Consider the following 19059-nt stretch of genomic DNA (forward strand, 5'->3'; position numbering starts at 1 on the left):
GACAGATCTGGGCTGGCAGCAGGCCAGTCAAGTGCATGCACTCTGTGTCTACAAAGCCATACTGTTGTGGCATGCATTACGGTTATGGAAGAGTCTGACATATCTCTCAACTTAACGCCTTTCTTTTCTTCCTGTTTCTGTCATCTTTTCCACTGTGAAGTGATCTTCGCAAACCACCTTGTGCCCCCTGAAACGAAATTTGTCTACAGTGTGATGAGTGCCGATGAAATGCAGCAATTTCGCTGCCTGTAAAAGTAACAGCCTTTATAGGATTGGGGATGGCAAAAAAAATTATTTCTCTTTGCAATGTTTGAGCTTATTTTTACAGCCAAATGCTTGACACTTAGCATCTTTAGGGTCATTTAAAACAATTTTGAAGTGATGTATCCACTCGATCTCAGCCTCGGTAAGTCATGTAGCGTGTAAGTGATGTCACAATCTCAGATTCTTTCATATAATTTGTACTCAGAGCGCAATATTTGTACCTCAAAGAGAGTAAGATGGCAGCTCCCAGAGATGTTTTAGTTAAAAACTAATAATCTGGACACAGTATACGGTACAAATATGAGCAAGTGAACACTTGAACATGTCTTGTATGGATATTATTTGTCAATATATATCTGTCAGTTTATTTCTTCTGCTTTGTTTGGCTTTAACATTCAAACGTAGTTTGCTAGGCTGCATTATCTGAATTGTCCGTAGTATGTGAGTAATGGCGGCACAGTGGTGTAGTGGTTAGCACTGTCGCCTCACAGCAAGAAGGTCCGGGTTCGAGCCCCGTGGCCGGCGAGGGCCTTTCTGTGCGGAGTTTGCATGTTCTCCCCGTGTCCGCGTGGGTTTCCTCCAGGTGCTCCAGTTTCCCCCACAGTCCAAAGACATGCAGGTTAGGTTAACTGGTGGCTCTAAATTGAGCGTAGGTGTGAATGTGAGTGTGAATGGTTGTCTGTGTCTATGTGTCAGCCCTGTGATGACCTGGCGACTTGTCCAGGGTGTAGCCCGCCTTTCGCCCGTAGTCAGCTTGGATAGGCGCCAGCTTGCCTGCGGCCCTGTAGAACAGGATAAAGCGGCTAGAGATAATGAGATGAGATGAGATTTGAGTAATAAGCGACTCCCTGTTGTGTGGTTTTGATAAACGTGTTCGCCACCATGCACTGAGGACTGAGGTGATTCACGTAAGCACTAATGTTACCCAGGGTTCTTTTACACCACTTCAGTCAGTTAGCTGTTGTTAGTTCTGGTTCACTTGGGAAGGTAGCTTACCCAGTGTTTGGGATGTGATAGAGCACATAAGCTATGGAAATCTTATATGTATATACATATAATATATTGTTGGGAATATTGGTTTCATGTGTACACAAGCATCTAGATGTCATGGAACAAAACAATTCCATGGGTGTGGCTGACAGAGCTCTCGTTGTAAGATGTAAGAGTGAAGTGATTTACATATTTAATATTTAAAGGCACAGCTGTAAAATAAGCCTGTCTTAAAAATGATATGAGAAAAACCCCCAAAACAAAGCATTTTTTCAATTAAAAAAAACTGTCAAACTTTATAATTGAAAGTGTATGACATGTCCAATTTAACAAATTACACTTTTGCATGTAATACAACACATAACTGTTTGATCTCTTACAAGCAAGTACAATCCAACAGTGACAAAGATACCTTTCCATTTCTTTGTTTTTAATCCACATACTGTAAATCAAGCTGAAACAAGACAAAATAATTCTTGTTTGTCAAAAAAATAAAAAGACATTGATTTCCATGACACAGTCGATCCAGAATCTCCACCATTATAAAACCTCTGGGAATGTCAGTGCGTATAAAACCAATTTACAGAAACATCATTCGGTGTCTCGATAGCTAAAAAAAAATAGTCACAACCAACAAAATCATTATTATAAAAAGGTTTCTTTATGTTTATATGTGAGACATGCTGGTGACATGATTATTCAGGGACAGGTTCCTGTGGAGGGACGGCTTTGTAGTTCACCTCAGCTTGTGTCCTGTTAAAAAAACAAAAACAAAATAGTTTGTATTTGTGTACATAGTAGATTAATTGAGAAGTTGAGAAGTAAAATTGGGCAAGACTAAAAGTCTGAGATCACACTGAAAATTTGGATTTTATTCCCATTTAAAGCTAGACGGCCTTTTGATTTCATAAAATCAGTGAAATTTAGTTCCGTCTGAAATGTGGTGATTGTGATATCTGTTTATTTCTGTAATAACTCACAAAATATCAGGCCATTCTGTGGCTGGGAAGTTATTTAATTTGAGGGGATTAAAGCAAATAATGTGCATGAAATCGCTCGCTTGGCGCAGTCAAGCAGACAGAGGAAGTCCATGTGCGCATGCGCAGGTTTACCTTCTTCTTCTTCTTTTGGGTTTTACGGCAGCTGGCATCCACAGTGTTGCATTACTGCCATCTACAGGTTTCCCTTTGAGCGTGCACTGACAGTTCCATCATTCTGTCGCTAAACGAACAGCTGATCACACCGAGGTGCTCGCTGAGCGCCAATATTTATTAGTTTGGTCCTGCATTTCCTTTCCTTCGTATATAACATAACGTCTTTTCTTCTCACTTTCTTTCCGTTACTATAGTCGCTCTTTCACGTTTCATTCGCACACTCACATCCTCCATTTTTCTCTCCTGTTTCAAATTTGTATCCCACAATGCCTTGCGTGAACGAGGAAAGCCCACCACGTGATGCATGATGTAGTATCTTGAATTGGGTCATGGTGAAGCAGGAAAAAATAGTGGAGAATTTAGGGCCACGTGGCCCAAAATTCATTAATTGCTCGATTTAAAAAAAAAAAAACTAATAAAATTGGAAGCCTGTGATTCGAATTCAGTAGCTTTCGGCCCACTGAACAAACATAATTGGGTGTCGGGGAAAATTCTTTTTATGACCTACACTTGAAAAACCTGAAAGGCAGTCTACCTTTAAGGCCACAAAGTTTAAGAAATGTGAAAATTTTACAACAACAACAACAACAACAACAACAAATCTTGAATATTCAGTATTGTAATATCAATCATGTTAACTGCTTCGTACAAATCAGACTTTCCTCGAGTCTAATCTCTTCCATTGAAGCACGTGTTCAGATGCCACGTTGACGGATTTGATCCAAATATTTGTAACGTATGTGTATACATGTAATATTTATTAAAATTCTGCTTTTATTGCTGATGGTATAATTAGTCAATTATGCATTAAAGTACAAAGAAAATCACTCGTACTCTCAGACCTTTGGACTCCACTCTATACGAAGCGAACATCCCACAAAGATATTTTTAGAACTGCAGTTAAATGGAGTTGATAGCAATGAGACACATCATATCTGAGAAAATATATTCCCCCCCCCTGTTTTTTTGTCAGTGGGAGACTCACTCGCCAGCCTTGGCTGCTTTGTATTTCTTCTTCTTCAGATGATGAGCGATGAACCATACCAGCAGCACGATGAAGGCAACACACAGCAGGGCTCCAATAACTGCTCCTGCTATCACTGCGTCATTCGTCTCTGGACAACCAGATATAACGAGCTCATTAACACTAACAGCACTGTAATTTGGGTTTCAGAACATGAACATCATAAAAGAAATGGTGATGGAACTTTGTGGAAAAAATAAAAATGATTAAAATATGTCATGAATCAAGAGAACATTTCAAAATGTTGAAATTCAGATTTACTGCATAGAAGAAACAAGATATATTTATGAAACTGTTTGTAGTTAAAATTAGCAATGTGTAATACATTATTTCCTCCAACACACACACAAAACCGGATGTTACCTGAGTTCAGTTCAATGGTGCAGATGGAGAAGCCCACAACGTTGGAAGCGTTGCACTGATACGTTCCAAACATGAACTGAGAAATGTTTCTGATGTTCAGGATGCCAGTGCTCGGGTCTACGGCAAAACAAAAGGTCAGAAAAATGAATATGAACACCTGTACACCTCCACATTCATGTAGTTATCCAATCAGCCAATCATGTGGCAGCAGTGCAATGCACAAAAACACGCAGATACGTACAGGTTTCAGTTAGGCTACGGTCACACACACTAGCTAGCTAATGATGATTTGTGATGGATTTTTGATGAAAACGAGGCGTTTGGTGATGATGCTTCCCTGAACTTCGGGAAGTGTTCTCAAACCCATCTGCAAGTATTCACTGCTTAGTTTGCCAGTGAAAACATCTCATCTCATCTCATCTCATTATCTGTAGCCGCTTTATCCTGTTCTACAGGGTTGCAGGCAAGCTGGAGCCTATCCCAGCTGACTACGGGCGAAAGGCGGGGTTCACCCTGGACAAGTCGCCAGGTCATCACAGGGCTGACACATAGACACAGACAACCATTCACACTCACATTCACACCTACGCTCAATTTAGAGTCACCAGTTAACCTAACCTGCATGTCTTTGGACTGTGGGGGAAACCAGAGCACCCGGAGGAAACCCACGCGGACACGGGGAGAACATGCAAACTCCACACAGAAAGGCCCTCGCCGGCCCCGGGGCTCGAACCCAGACCTTCTTGCTGTGAGGCGACAGCGCTAACTACTACACCACCGTGCCGCCCCAGTGAAAACATCACCACCAAATTTCAATGCATGTATTGAAGGTTTTCGCAATGTTTTTGGCCACTCATGAGGTGGAGACACCAAAAAACAACTCGTGAAGCTTGAAGAACATTCGATGTGCATTGCACAATTGGTGGCAATGCGCAGAATTTTTCATTGCCAAGTATTCGCAAATTAAACACATCGCGAGCTGTATTGTGAGGAGGGCCTTAATGTTCACGTCAGACATCAGAATGGAAAAAAAAATCTCAAACAAAAAAGAAATAAACATCCAGTTCTGCAGGTGAAGGTGCCCTGTTCATGAGCGCAGACTGGTTTGAGGGGACAGGAACTCAAATAACCACTCTTTATCATCACGCTGAGCAGAAAAGCATCTCAGCGCACAGACTGAACAAGGCTAGTTGATGTTTTTTGAACAATGCTGCATGATTGTTTGTCTGATTGGATGACTGAATGAAAAATATGCAAATGTATACAGTAGGTGTTCCTAATAAACCAGATGCTGGGTGTACTGAATATTTGAATCAGTGATAAATATAAACTTCTGCATTCATGCAAGCTAGCAACAAAGCTACAGGCGAGTTTTCATTTTCTATGTACAGTAAGTACGCAACACAGAACTGCAACAGCAGCTAACGACACAGCAACACATCATCTCATCTCATCTCATTATCTCTAGCCGCTTTATCCTTCTACAGGGTCGCAGGCAAGCTGGAGCCTATCCCAGCTGACTACGGGCGAAAGGCGGGGTACACCCTGGACAAGTCGCTAGGTCATCACAGGGCTGACACATAGACACAGACAACCATTCACACTCACATTCACACCTACGGTCAATTTAGAGTCACCAGTTAACCTAACCTGCATGTCTTTGGACTGTGGGGGAAACCGGAGCACCCGGAGGAAACCCACGCGGACACGGGGAGAACATGCAAACTCCACACAGAAAGGCCCTCGCCGGCCCCGGGGCTCGAACCCAGGACCTTCTTGCTGTGAGGCGACAGCGCTAACCACTACACCACCGTGCCGCCCCAGCAACACATCAATTCTGTGAAATTTAGTGATGATACAGTGAAGCAACAAATCCAAAAGATAATGCACAGGATGTTATTTATCACCTAGAAACTTTTGCTTTCGCAGAATGAGCTCTTACATCAGTTTAGCACTCGGAAATGGAAGAAAGGTCATGGTCATGTATTTCTCTAGAGTTAAATATAACATAAAATACATTTTAAACAACATTACATTTAAATATTACTGTAGATTGTATACATTTTTGATATTACAAGCTTATAACGGAACTTAAAAAATGCTGGACAGGCCACACCCTGGATCAAGAACAGTAACCACAAGAGACAAATGACAATATCAATAAACAACACGAGTGTCGATTTGTCGCAGGTTTGCCTTTTCAGTGCTCATGATCTCTGGATATCGCAGCTGAAATTTGCCCCCTAGTGTCGAATTTCAGACATCACAAGCAACATACAGTCACATGATATGCTTTTAACAAATTTATTCCTATCTGTAACCTACATAAAATGTCAACTTGTATATAATTTTGACAAATATATGTATTTTTTTTTTCGTGGTCCGATTTCCATCAAATCCCGCGCTCTGATTGGCTGGCGAGTGGGTCCGTATCCTACGGTACGGACCCCGGTTACAGACCTCTGGCGACTCGGTCATTCACAATAATAACAAACATAGTAGCAATTTTTGTCAACATTTATTTTCACATTTTTCAGGAGAATAGCATTAATTTTACATCATGGATAGCGATAACGACAGTCTTCACAGCGAAAGCGAGTTTTACTACCCTGAGGAAGACGAAATAAAAGAAAACATTTCAGGAGAAAGCTAAAAACCTGTAACTTGCTGATGCCGAGCAAAAACATGGCTGAATCCTGAATGACTCAATTTTGTATAAACCCTAGGTCACAACCGTGGGTGTTTCCCAAATCGCTGCGTTTTTTTTGTTCGTGGAGAAAGACGCATGTTGGCCGTAAGTTTGTCTTGCAACCTGAAAAAAACGTAAGCGCCCATAGAGTTTGTCTGACATGACAAAGAACCTCTGCGGCCCGTCTATGGCTCGAAAATCAGCACGTCACACGCGCGCCCTCCGTGCGTTTCACGAGCGCCCTCTGTGTGTTTCTTGCATTTTTTGCACGTAGACCAGCCGTAGGAGCACGTACGGCCAGTTTTGACCTAGGCTTAAATAAGGGACTACGTAGGTGGCAAAATGTAGTTTTTTTCCTGCCATGGAAGTGCACTTGTATATCAAGGAGGAAGCTATTTGCATTACAGCCATGAATGAGGATTCAAAATGGCGGCTCGCCTCGGCTCGGCTCGGGTTTCCCTTTCGGGCGCTCTCGTTTTCTGTTAGAATTTGGTAAAGAAAAAAATAAATATATCATTTACCAGCTTAAGGTCGGTCCATATGGTGAAATACCATGACCTCGGCCTTAAATACTGACCTCGGCCCAGAGGGCCTCAGTCAGTACTTTCTGTTACTGAAATTAATATGAAGGATTATACACCAAATGTGAAACGTTTAATAACTCAATCCATGTGTACTACAGTATATGACTTCCAGTTGCTTGGTTACCTATTCAGTATGTAATTACACAAAATTTACCTCACAGCCCCCTGTATTACTCTTGACTGGGGTGCATAGGGTGACTAATCTTCACGGCTCTGGTCACCTAACTCCTGTATAACTACCTACACGTGGTGCACCTGTATTTAACAAAATGTTATACCAGGGACCGAGTGAGGGACAGTATATTCCCTTTGGATAGGTGGAGCTCATTAGCCTTGGTTGGCAGTCCACCTAGGGGAAGGAAAACCCTGATTCCAAACCTCCGCTGCCTTGCGGCTATACCCAGTCCAGGAAAGGCTCACAAAGTCTGGGAACTGGCAGATTCTGCGGAAGCTATAGAGAAGAAGGCAGTTACAGAAATGCACCTGTGGAGTGCATAGGGCAAGACGTGGTATTTTTAAGTCACCTTGGCCATCCACTGCATCTGGTTCTGTCTCCAGTTGTCTCGACTTTGTCCTGCCACTGGATTCTTAGACGGTCCCAGACGAGAGAGTGAGGTCGATGATGCGCAACTCTTCTTCACTTTAATTAAAATTCACAGCACAAGTCATCTATCATCCTCTATCCCATCCCCTTCAATCAAAAGTCCTGTGGCGACAGGCGCACGACGAAGCGACAGGTGTGGGTACACTGGTAGTCGTAGCCGCAAACCTGCACATAGGCAGTTCAGGCCATTGGGTCGCTATTCAATGACCGGAGTAGCAGTGGATTTCGGCAGCAGTCTGAGCGACTGAGCAGCCCTATTTAGGAAATGCACTGCTCACCTCCACGGCATGAGGAAGGGACTAGAAAAGGTGTCCCAAACATTGCCTACTCCTCCTACCCTAGCCAGTTTACCACGACTGGAGGGGGCCCTACTCATGCGGTCGAAACAAAGGAAGTAAACTGAAAACTAGAACAATACCAGTAACCCTTGCAGCTTGGAATGTTCGCACACTTCTTGATAGAGATTCCTCCGAAAGACCCCAGAGACGCACAGCACTCGTCGCTAAAGAACTTGGCAGATATGGCATTGACATCGCTGCTCTTAGTGAAACCAGGTTGGCAGGACAGGGTGATCTCTACGAGAGAGGTGCAGGCTACACCTTCTTCTGGTGTGGACGCGGCCCTGAAGAGAGAAGAGAAGCCGGGGTTGGGTTCGCTGTTAAGTCATCACTTGTTGGAAAGCTAGCTGGTCACCCGAAGGGTGTAAATGACGTTGCGACTCCCTCTTTCCCATGGCCAAAAGTTTGCTACCATTATCAGTGTCTATGCCCCCACCATGACTAACCCAGATGAGGCTAAAGACAAGTTCTATGACGATCTAAACATTGTCATCAACTCGATCCCAGAAGCAGATAAACTTATTATCCTAGGTGATTTCAATGCGAGAGTTGGCTGTAACAGTGCCTCCTGGGAAGGAGTGATTGGGAAGCATGGAGTAGGAAAATGTAACAGCAACGGTCTCCTCCTTCTGCAGACCTGTGCGGAGCACAGCCTTTTGATTATTAACACCATCTTCAGTCTCCCTACGTGTAACAAAACATCTTGGATGCATCCCCGCTCAAAGCACTGGCATCTAATCAACTATTCCATCGTGCGAAAGAGGGACAGACAAGATGTTCGGGTTACAAAGACCATGTGTGGCGCTAACTGCTGGACAGATCACTGCCTGGTTGTTTCCAAACTAAATATCCATGTCCAGCCCAAAAGACGGCCCCAGGGTGCAAAAGTGCCTAAATGACTGAATACCAGCAAGTTAAAGGTCAGAAATATCAAGCAGTCCTTTACCGACACCCTTGAACAACACTTAGACTCCACTGTACTGGATGGCCATGATATTGAGATAGCATGGACTGCACTCCGCGAGATGGTTTACAACACGGCCCTGGAATGCCTTGGACCAACTACCAGAAAGCACAAAGCCTGGTTTGATGAGAACTGCATGGAGATTGAGCAGCTACTAGAGGAAAAGCGCCATGCGTATAAAGCCCATCTCGACGATCCGACGTCAACATCAAAGCATGACATACTACGAAATGTGCAGAGCGCCGTACAGGCAAAGCTGCGCCAGATGCAGGACTCCTGGCTAAATAAGAAAGCTGACGAGATCCAGGGCTTTGCTGACAGAAATGACATGAAGAACTTCTACAACAGCTTGAAAGAAATCTATGGTCCTACCACCATGGGCTCACTGTCTCCACTTCTCAGTGCTGATGGGTCAACACTGATCTCTGACAAGGATAAAGTCCTCAAGAGATGGGCAGAACACTTTCAGAGTATCCTGAATAGGCCCTCATCAATAAACGATGAAGCCATCAACAAGCTACTTCAGGTTCCTATTGACGAAACCATGGACGCCATACCAACATTTGAGGAAATTGAGAAAGCTATCCATCTTCTCTCAAGTGGCAAAGCTCCAGGTTTAGACTCCATTCCAGCTGAAGTCTATAAAGAGGGGGGAGTAGCCCTGACTGAGAAACTCCACCAGCTTTTTCAGCTCATCTGGCTTCATGAGGCTGTGCCACAGGACTTTAAGGATGCATCCATCATGCACCTCTACAAGCGCAAAGGTAACCGTTGTATCTGCGACAATCACCGCGGAATCTCCCTGCTGGCTGTCGCAGGAAAGATCTTGGCCAAAGTTTTACTCAACCGCCTCATTGCACATCTCCAGCAAGGTCTACTACCAGAGAGTCAGTGTGGCTTTCAGAAAGAGCGCGGGACTACGGACATGGTGTTTGCTGCCAGACAACTCCAGGAGAAGTGTCAGGAACAAAATGTTGACCTTTATTCCACTTACGTCGATTTGACGAAGGCATTTGACACCGTGAGTAGAGATGGTCTTTGGAGAATTATGGCAAAGTACGGTTGCCCCAGCAAGTTCGTAAACATTGTGCATCAACTTCATGATGGCATGCTAGCAAGAGTCCAGGAAAATGGAGAGACCTCTGATCCATTCCTCATCTCCAACGGAGTGAAGCAAGGATGCGTCCTCGCCCCCACCTTGTTCAGTCTAATGTTTTCGGCCATGTTGAGCGATGCCTTTGGAGATGCTGAGGTGGGCATTGGTATCAACTACCGTACTGATGGCTCCCTGTTCAATCTAAGAAGGCTGCAGGCTAAAACTAAGGTCTCGACTGATACCATCAACGACCTTCTCTTTGCCGATGATTGCACCCTGAATGCTGCATCAGAACCTGATATGCAATGCACGGTCGACATATTCTTGAATGCCTGTAGTAACTTTGGCCTAACCATCAGCACCAAAAAGACAGAGGTCATGCATCAGCCAGCGCCAGGAAAGCCATACAGTGCTCCCAACATCACCATCAACAGGCACAGACTGAACATCGTGGAAAAGTTCACCTACCTTGGAAGCACACTCTCCAGGAACGTCACCCTTGATGATGAAGTAACAAATAGACTGACTAAAGCGAGCACTGCTTTTGGCAGGCTTCGTAAGAACGTGTGGAAAAGACGAGGCATAAAAACGGAAACCAAGATCAAAGTGTATAAGGCCGTTGTTCTAACTACATTGCTCTATGGTGCTGAAACCTGGATGGTCTATCAGCGTCATGCCAGGAAGCTGAACCACTTCCACACCACCTGGCTGAAGAAAATTCTTGGCATCAAATGGTAAGAGAAGATCCCAGACACTGAGGTCCTTACACGTGCTGGTCTGCCCAGCATTCACACTATCCTGATGCAGTCTCAGCTTCGTTGGGCAGGCCACGTAGCCCGCATGCCAGACACACGTCTGCCAAAGAGACTTCTGTTCGGCGAGCTAAAGCACGGCAAACGTTCCCAAGGTGGCCAAAAAAAGAGATTCAAGGACACCCTTAAAGCCGGACTAAAGGCTTTCAATATCAGCCACACAAACTGGGAGCAATTGGCCCAGGACCATGCGGGATGGCGTGCTGCTGTCTGAAATGGCGCCTCAGCGTGCGAAGCCAAAAGAACAGCCTCCGCTGAGGCATGCAGAGCTGCCAGAAAAGCTCAATCTGCGATTCCGGACCCAGTGTCCATTCCGTGCCCCAGCTGCGGCACGTACGCAGATTGGCCTCACCAGCCGTCTGCGCACACACAGATGCTCTCCGCGCACTCCGTCCCCGGGATTTCTTGGATGAGTGATGGTCTTCGTCGTATCGACGGACGAACAATAACAACTCTTGACTGAAAATGAATGAGTTCTGATCTTCTGTTGTTTGGCTGAAGAAGTAGTGAAAAGAATCTAATTGAAGTTGATGCCCCATTTGATAAGAACGTGAAGAAATGTATTTTGATTCGTTTGTGCACTTTTGTGCATGCAAAATAAACATATGTGCTTCGTTATTACTTAAGTTATTAAATGTTATTTTCTTGACATGTGACATTAATTAGCATGCCATTGATGAAGCACATATGTTTATTTTATGTGAACAAGCATGCACAAATGAATCAGACATGTTCTGAGTCATTTGGAATAATTTGAAATCATTTGGAGTCATTCAGTTAATGGCGTGCCGGCTCATTTAAACATCACCAAAACAGTTTACGGTTTAAGAGTTAATTTCTCTAAAAATGTTTGAGCATGAATTTTTATTTTGCGAGCACAGACATGCACAAATGAATCGAAATACTTTTATTCACATTCTTATCATATAGGATACCAAATTCACGGTGGTGTGAAAAGGCAGGATTAGGATCACACCCACACCCACACACACCTGTGCTGCCTATCACTTCTTTGCTGATCCCCTTTTCCAGTCTAGTCCAGGTGTATGAGGGGGAGGGCCTGCCTTTCTCCGAATGGCAGGTGAGGGTGACCAGGTGACCCGTCGTCACGTCTCCGTGCTCAGCGCAGTACGGGTATGACGGTCTTTCTGCAGGAGAACAAAGAAGGCACATTTTACAGCATTACAGTGAGGTACAGTTAGTGAAGTCATGATTATCAGATGATATTTACACCGTAGGTCTTTCTGATAACTTACAATTAAAATACTTTATGAGATTTCAGCTTTCGTTCATCTGTGACGAGGTATGAGGATTAAATGTCAGCCCTATTATTATTATTATTATTATTATTATTATTATTATTATTATTATTATTATTCACATTTTTGGATAAACTTCAAACAACTACACGTTTTGTAGTTGGTGTGAAATTTCAGAAAACAGTGATGATGTGACATGTAGTTTTAAATGTAAAAATGCAGGTCAATAAAAGTTGTGCAAAAATGTGAAAAGGAAGAAATGCTGTTTATTAATTTATTGTATTGTCCTACGACTAACTTCTGTTATAAATAACTTAAAAAGTGAAGAAATAAGAATGCTTACTTGTAATTCTGACAAAACAGCAGGAAAAAATTTTAAGAAAGAAATTGACTTGCAAAGCGCTAGGAATTATTTCTTACTTCAGTTTTGTAACTTGTCATATATTAACCCTTGGAGGTCTCTCTCACACACACACACACACACACACACACACACACACACACACACACACACACAATTTAAAGTCTCTACACCGAATAATTATGATATTATTCATCAAATATATTTACTTCACAATCAGTTCGTACATGAGCTGATAGCTGACGAGGTGCGTAGCACCGAGTGACTGCATGCTGTCGACCCTTAACTGATTATTAGCTCATCTGGCCGACAGGTGATGAGTTAATGCCATCATATGTTATCCATCCAGCGTTGTCCACATTTCACAAAAATCGCTTCTTCACTCTCAATTCTTCACAGATTTTTATTATTTTCAGCAGGAAGGTAGGTCTGCCTGAGGTGCATATGGCTTCTACCCAAATTTGCTTAATTGCAATTAATAATGAAGATTTGGAGTAATTAAGCCCTAACGAGCAGTTTCCACACAAATCACTTCTTCTCTCTCAGTTCTTCACCAATTTTGATTCTTTCTGGCAGGAAGGTAGGGGTACCTAGGGTGCATATAACTTCTACCCAGATGTACTTTATTACAATTATTAATGAAGTTATGGACTAATTAAGCCTTAATAAGCAGTTCAACAAAAATTGCTTCTTCTCGGTCAATTCCTGGCCATTTTGGATTCTTTCTGGTAAATAGGTCGGTATTCCTAGGGTGGATATCGCTTCTATATATAGCTTGTATATAGTGTATATAGCTTGTAACATTTATTGCACAAGGTGGCCCACTTTAGATCGTTCCTTCTGGACTAGACGGGGCCGGAATGAGCTACACCCTCATTGATGGTCCCGTTACTCTACTGTTACTCTAAAAATGGGTTAGAGTTATAACCTATAGCATAAGTCAACTGTAAAATGTGTGATTTCTTTTTTTAACATAAACTCAGATTGAAAATTTGATCTATCTTCATATTTGAAGCTGTTCTATCGAACCCAAGAGGCTCAAACTTATTTTAAAGTCCACAGGAAGTTTTAGTACCAAACACATGAACCCTGATGTTAGATTGGGTCGTGCCATCGATGTCAGGGGGGTTGAGGACTTCGCACGTATAGGTTCCAGCGTCTTTGGTCTGCATGTTGCTGATGGTGATGGAAGCGTTCCTGCTGGTTCCCAATTTAGAAAGGACTGTCAGTCTGCCCCTGAAATGTTCGCCAATCCTTTCACTTCCCATGTCATAAAAGAACACCTAAAAATAATATTAAAAACCAAATAATGCCGTTATTAACATTTTGTAAGACTATAATTTATTCCACAGTCTGGGATAAAGTTTTATAAAGTTTTCATACTATAACAGCATGGTTCGGAAAGCAGTTCACAGGAGGTTGTTACCTGAGAGCAGAACTCACCTGTACTGGGTTCTCAGACCCCCAGGGGTAGAGAGTCCACTGGATCATGAGTCCGGTCAGGGGCTGGTTGGTGGAAAAGCTGCAATTGAGGGTTGCAGACTCACTAATAGTTACATTGAGAACCTTCGGAGAAACCTGCACTGTGATCGACACAGCGCCACCTACAGCATACAGAATGAACAAACTAAACATTTGCAAATTTGATAAACTGTGCCTTAACAGCAGCTAATTACAAGTGATTTTTCTCCACTACAAGCCACAATAGATCATATTTTATAATAATATTTTAAAGTATGACTGATAATGGGTTTTGAAGTTCTACTTGGGGTTGAGTTAAAGCGACACAGCCTTTTGATTTCATAAAATCAGTGCAATTTTGTTCCCTCTGAAATGTGGTGATTGTGATATCTGTTTATTTCTGTAATATCTCACAAAATATCAGGCCATTCTGTGGCTGGGAAGTTATTTAATTTGAGGGGATTAAAGCAAATAATATGCATGAAATCGCTCGCTTGGCGCAGTCAAGCAGACAGAGGAAGTCCGTGTGCGCATGCGCAGGTTTACCTTCTTCTTCTTTTGGGTTTTACGGCAGCTGGCATCCACAGTGTTGCATTACTGCCATCTACAGGTTTCCCTTTGAGTGTGCACTGACAGTTCCATCATTCTGTCGCTAAACGAACAGCTGATCACACCGAGGTGCTCGCTGAGCGCCCATATTTATTAGTTTGGTCCTGCGTTTCCTTTACTTCGTATATAACATAACGTCTTTTCTTCTTGCTTTCTGTTACTGTAGTTGGTCTTTCACGTTTCTTTCGCACACTCACGTCCTCCATTTTTCTCTCCTGTTTCAAATTTGTATCCCACAATGGCTTGTGCAAATGGGGAAAGTCCACCATGTGATGCATGACATAGTATCTTGAATTGGGTCATGGTGAAGCAGGAAAAAATAGCGGAGAATTTATGGCTACGTTACCTTAAATTCATTAATTGTTCTATTTTTAAAAAACTGATCAAATTGGAAGTCTGTGATTCGAATTCAGTAGCTTTCGGTCACTAAACAAAAATAATTGGGTGTCAGGGAAAATTCTTTTTATGACCCACACTTGAAAAATCTGAAAGGCAGTCTACCTTTAAATTAGTGAAGTCTTTTTTTTTAACTGCCAAAACTATAAGCACATGATTAATCTAATTCAGCTTGAGATTTGAGATTGCATTATTCAAACCCTCTTTCTTACACCTTTCACTTCCACTCTTATTCAAGCATTAAAAACTCCTCCTCCTCCTGGGATCTGTTCCAGGAAGTGGCTTTGAGAAACCTAAAATCAGCCTCTTATCTTAAGTTCAATTAGTCCAGTCTCATGTCTGTGGATTTGTCACACAGTTCCTAAAAACCCCACAGATTGCACTTGATTAACTCAACATCAGGTTGTCTTACACACGTTCGCATTGACCATAAAATCAGTCGAGCCCCAAAAAATGAGGATTAATTATGATCAGTTATGGCTTCCAGTGAAGAATTGTCATGTGTATCATGTTCTCAGCAGCAGTGCAACAGCATGATGTGTGATTTCCTTTGAAGATTACTGACATTTCGGTGTTTTTTTTTTGGAATTAAAAAGAAGAGAAAGAAAAGCTAATGGCTGACATGGTTGTGAATGTGTAAGGTTAGAATGTTCTGTAGCATCTTCATTTTGCATTTGTTACAGGTCAGAATTGTAGGTCAGGTGAGAATTTTTCAACCTAGGTTAGAATTTTTAAACCAGTTCATAATTTGCTATTTGTATCAGGGAGACTTACTATAGCTAGGGTCAGGATTTGGGAAGACTTTTGATTTTAAACTACTCCATGATGTTATAAGACTGGACTCATTAATAAATTCAAAATATGTACAGGATAAAGCGGCTAGAGATAATGAGATGAGATATCACTCCTTCCATTACAGTCATCACTGACTTAATGGTTAAGGTGTTGGGTTAAAAATCAGAAGGTTCTGACTTTGACTCTGGTTAAGTATGAAAGAAGATATTTTACGAAAAATGTTAATTCAGTCAACCCAACCCAGGTCAAAAAAATAAATAAATAAATTACCTTGGACCTGTAACATATTCAATATTGAGATGAAAGAAGTGTTATGGGATTTTTTAAAATTCATGCTCAAATTCATCATTCTTCATTTCCAGAATTTTTTGCTAATGCTATGAAATGAGCATAAATGAATATAAACACATAATGTAAACAGGTATACTGTGTGTTGTGGTATCAGTAGTAAGGTTTTTTTTTTTGAAACTTCGTTTATAAGAGCTGATCACCAGCTACAGGCGCTGGTGGAAAATAATAGCTAATTAATGGATAAATTAATTAATGGCCTGATTAATTTCCTGAAAAACAACAATAAATTTACAAAAAAACCCAACCCAAAACTAACACTTTTATGGCTCAGCCATACACTTTATACTGTACAGTATATCTAAGATATTATTCCAGGTTAAACTGAAAAACAATCCTTCAAATTCAAACACAGTTTGCACCAAATCTCCCAGTGTATATATTTTTATATTTCACTTCTATAAAATGCAAATACTGTGTTTTATTCCAATTATTCTTAGGTGGGCAGTTTTCCAAATTGATTAAACATTATTTTAATTTCACATTTAGCATAAAGTGCATTGAAAATAATCATAAAACCATAATAATAATAATAATAATAATAATAATAATAATAATAATGCACAACATTTCTATTACAAGCTCAAAGTCATTATGGGTTCAAGATGTGAAGTTTGATTGTTTTTACTAGGATTCGGTTTTTTTAACAACAATTTTGTTTCTGTCCAGGCTTAATGCTTCTAAATCTATTTTCAGAGCAAAAATTATCAACAGAACTGATCTTAAATTTGTATAATTCTTGTCACAGAAAACTCTGGATTTTGGTGGAAAGTTTTGATAACATATTAACTCATAAACGTTGCCTTCTTGACCACACCCTATTACACACGATGGCAGGATGTTACAAAAAACATCAACAAAACCAACAAAAACCATGAAAAACCAAATGGAACAACAATGTAAAGAAAAAAAGATTAACATCATAAATACTTTACATTTAATTGGTCCAGTTTCCGAAAACGTCCAGTTCATGGTGCTGAAATATTATATACTTAAAACAAAAAAGTATAATATAATATAATTGCAATAATTTTAACAAGAAATTACTCACCTACAATACTTAACAACATGAGAATAGTCCCGAGTGGTGACATGTTTCGATGTTTCGAAGATGGTTTTAGTTGGAAAAAAAAAGTAGAGCAACTTTTACAAACTCACAGGTTCCTCACTCTGTAACAATGATTTTTTTTGAACAAAACTTATCTTTCCAAGCCCTGAAAGGCCAACACCCTCAAAAACTCTAACGAACAAATCAACAGTCGCTGTTAGGGTTTGAGTTTGCTTTTGTGTTGCCCATGCACGCCTGCTGATGTTTGCTCAACCTGATTTTCTCCCTGACTAGAAAAGAATTAAAATAATTTTAAATTAACAATAATAATAATAATAATAATAATAATAATAATAATAATAATTATTATTATTATTATTATTATTATTTACTTATTATTTACCCATGATGCTGGAATGATAGTGGAATGCCAAACTTTGATTTGCAGTGCATTAATTACCAAATTTATACAAAGATTTTTCCTTCCTTTTTTCATAAACACATTTATTTCTTATCAACACGTTGATAGTTTCTTCCACATCACTGCAGTAAGCCTCGACACAATGCTTCACTCCTGAAATCATGAAGCATCTCAAATTTAGAAAAACAATAAACAAACACATTCAATTTGGAGTACTGAAAGAGGGAGTGATACAAACTCTTAACTAACATTATGAAAAAAAAAAAACATTTATCTAATTGTGTGAGTAATGACGCATGCCCAAATACACTCATTGTAATGTGGTGAAAGCTGATTAAACACACACACCACTGGTTAATGGTTAACTCAGATCACTGAAGCAAATCTGAATCATTTCAGCCACTGTGTGTTACAACTTGGACATGTTCTGTCTCACATGGTTCATATAAATGAAATGTTTTCACTGGAGAGAGCACTTTAAAACCATTGAGTTCATCTTAGATGACATGATAAAAAAGATATATTATTAGTTGAGTGTAGGAAGGCATGATCTGGTTCTGGAGATCAGTATTGCTGCAGTCGTGCTCCTATACAGTCGACTGTACACACAGTGTGTGTGTGTGTGTGTGTGTGTGTGTGTGTGTGCTTATCTTACCTTCACAGTTTCTGTGGAAAATACTTCCAGAAGTACATCACTTCAAGGACATTAGCTTTTCTCATGCTGCTGGATATAAAGTTTGAATGAAGCGTTCATGAATGCACCACTAAAAATACACTTGGAAGATGTTTTTTAGTGGCATATTAAAACATCAGGGTGTAGAAAACATTTGGACGTGGCGATGGAGGTCACGCTTCAGCATTCATTATAGTGTTTGCAAAGCAAAGCAAAATTATTATTATTTTTTACCCATGATCCTGACATCAGTGAATTAGAAGTGGTTAGAAGTGCATTAATTAGCCTACTAATTACCTCTTTCACTCCAGCTTTCTGATTTTTAGCTCATCCAGCTGCAGGCCAGGCTTTATCGGCCTACAGGATTTATCAGATTTTGATCAAACTCACATATAATGTTCCCCAAGTGGGTGTGCATAAAACTTGTCAAGATGGTGGCACCACCTGCCATATTTACGATTTTATGGGTGTCTGAAATTTTTGGGTGACTTGTCACATTAAACACTACTCTTTGAAAACTGCTAGGATGTTTTCACTGAAACTCACCCAGAAGACTCTAAAGACAGAAAGACAAGAATTGTTCACAGGGTGGTGCCACCTACTATGGCTGCAGCTACACAGGAGTCATATGCAGTTTCACAAAAATTGCTACTCCTCCAACAGGATTGATTAGGTTTCAAACTCACACACAACAACAGTGGCCGGTCTGAGCTCCAGTCTCATGGAGGTGATTTTTTTCATCCCTCACTTTTCCTCCTGTTGGCTTTAGTTCATTTTTTAAGGCCTAACTCCTCCCAGAGATTTAA

At 41.0% G+C, this 19059-nt stretch overlaps 1 protein-coding gene across 1 annotated transcript; it reads right to left on the reverse strand.

Annotated features, from left to right (window-relative positions):
• Nucleotides 1–1929: 1929 nt before the first annotated feature.
• Nucleotides 1930–17205, reverse strand: LOC132895077 (V-set and immunoglobulin domain-containing protein 1-like). The gene is made up of 7 exons (XM_060935259.1): nucleotides 17163–17205; nucleotides 13946–14106; nucleotides 13578–13785; nucleotides 11875–12030; nucleotides 3796–3912; nucleotides 3394–3523; nucleotides 1930–2007 (listed from the first exon to the last, which is right to left on the reverse strand). The coding sequence occupies exons 1-7, from the start codon at nucleotides 17203–17205 to the stop codon at nucleotides 1950–1952; spliced, it is 873 nt and encodes a 290-aa protein (XP_060791242.1). The 3' UTR covers nucleotides 1930–1949.
• Nucleotides 17206–19059: the final 1854 nt, after the last annotated feature.

The sequence above is a fragment of the Neoarius graeffei genome, chromosome 12 (assembly GCF_027579695.1).
Source record: "Neoarius graeffei isolate fNeoGra1 chromosome 12, fNeoGra1.pri, whole genome shotgun sequence".
Taxonomy (NCBI): domain Eukaryota; kingdom Metazoa; phylum Chordata; class Actinopteri; order Siluriformes; family Ariidae; genus Neoarius; species Neoarius graeffei.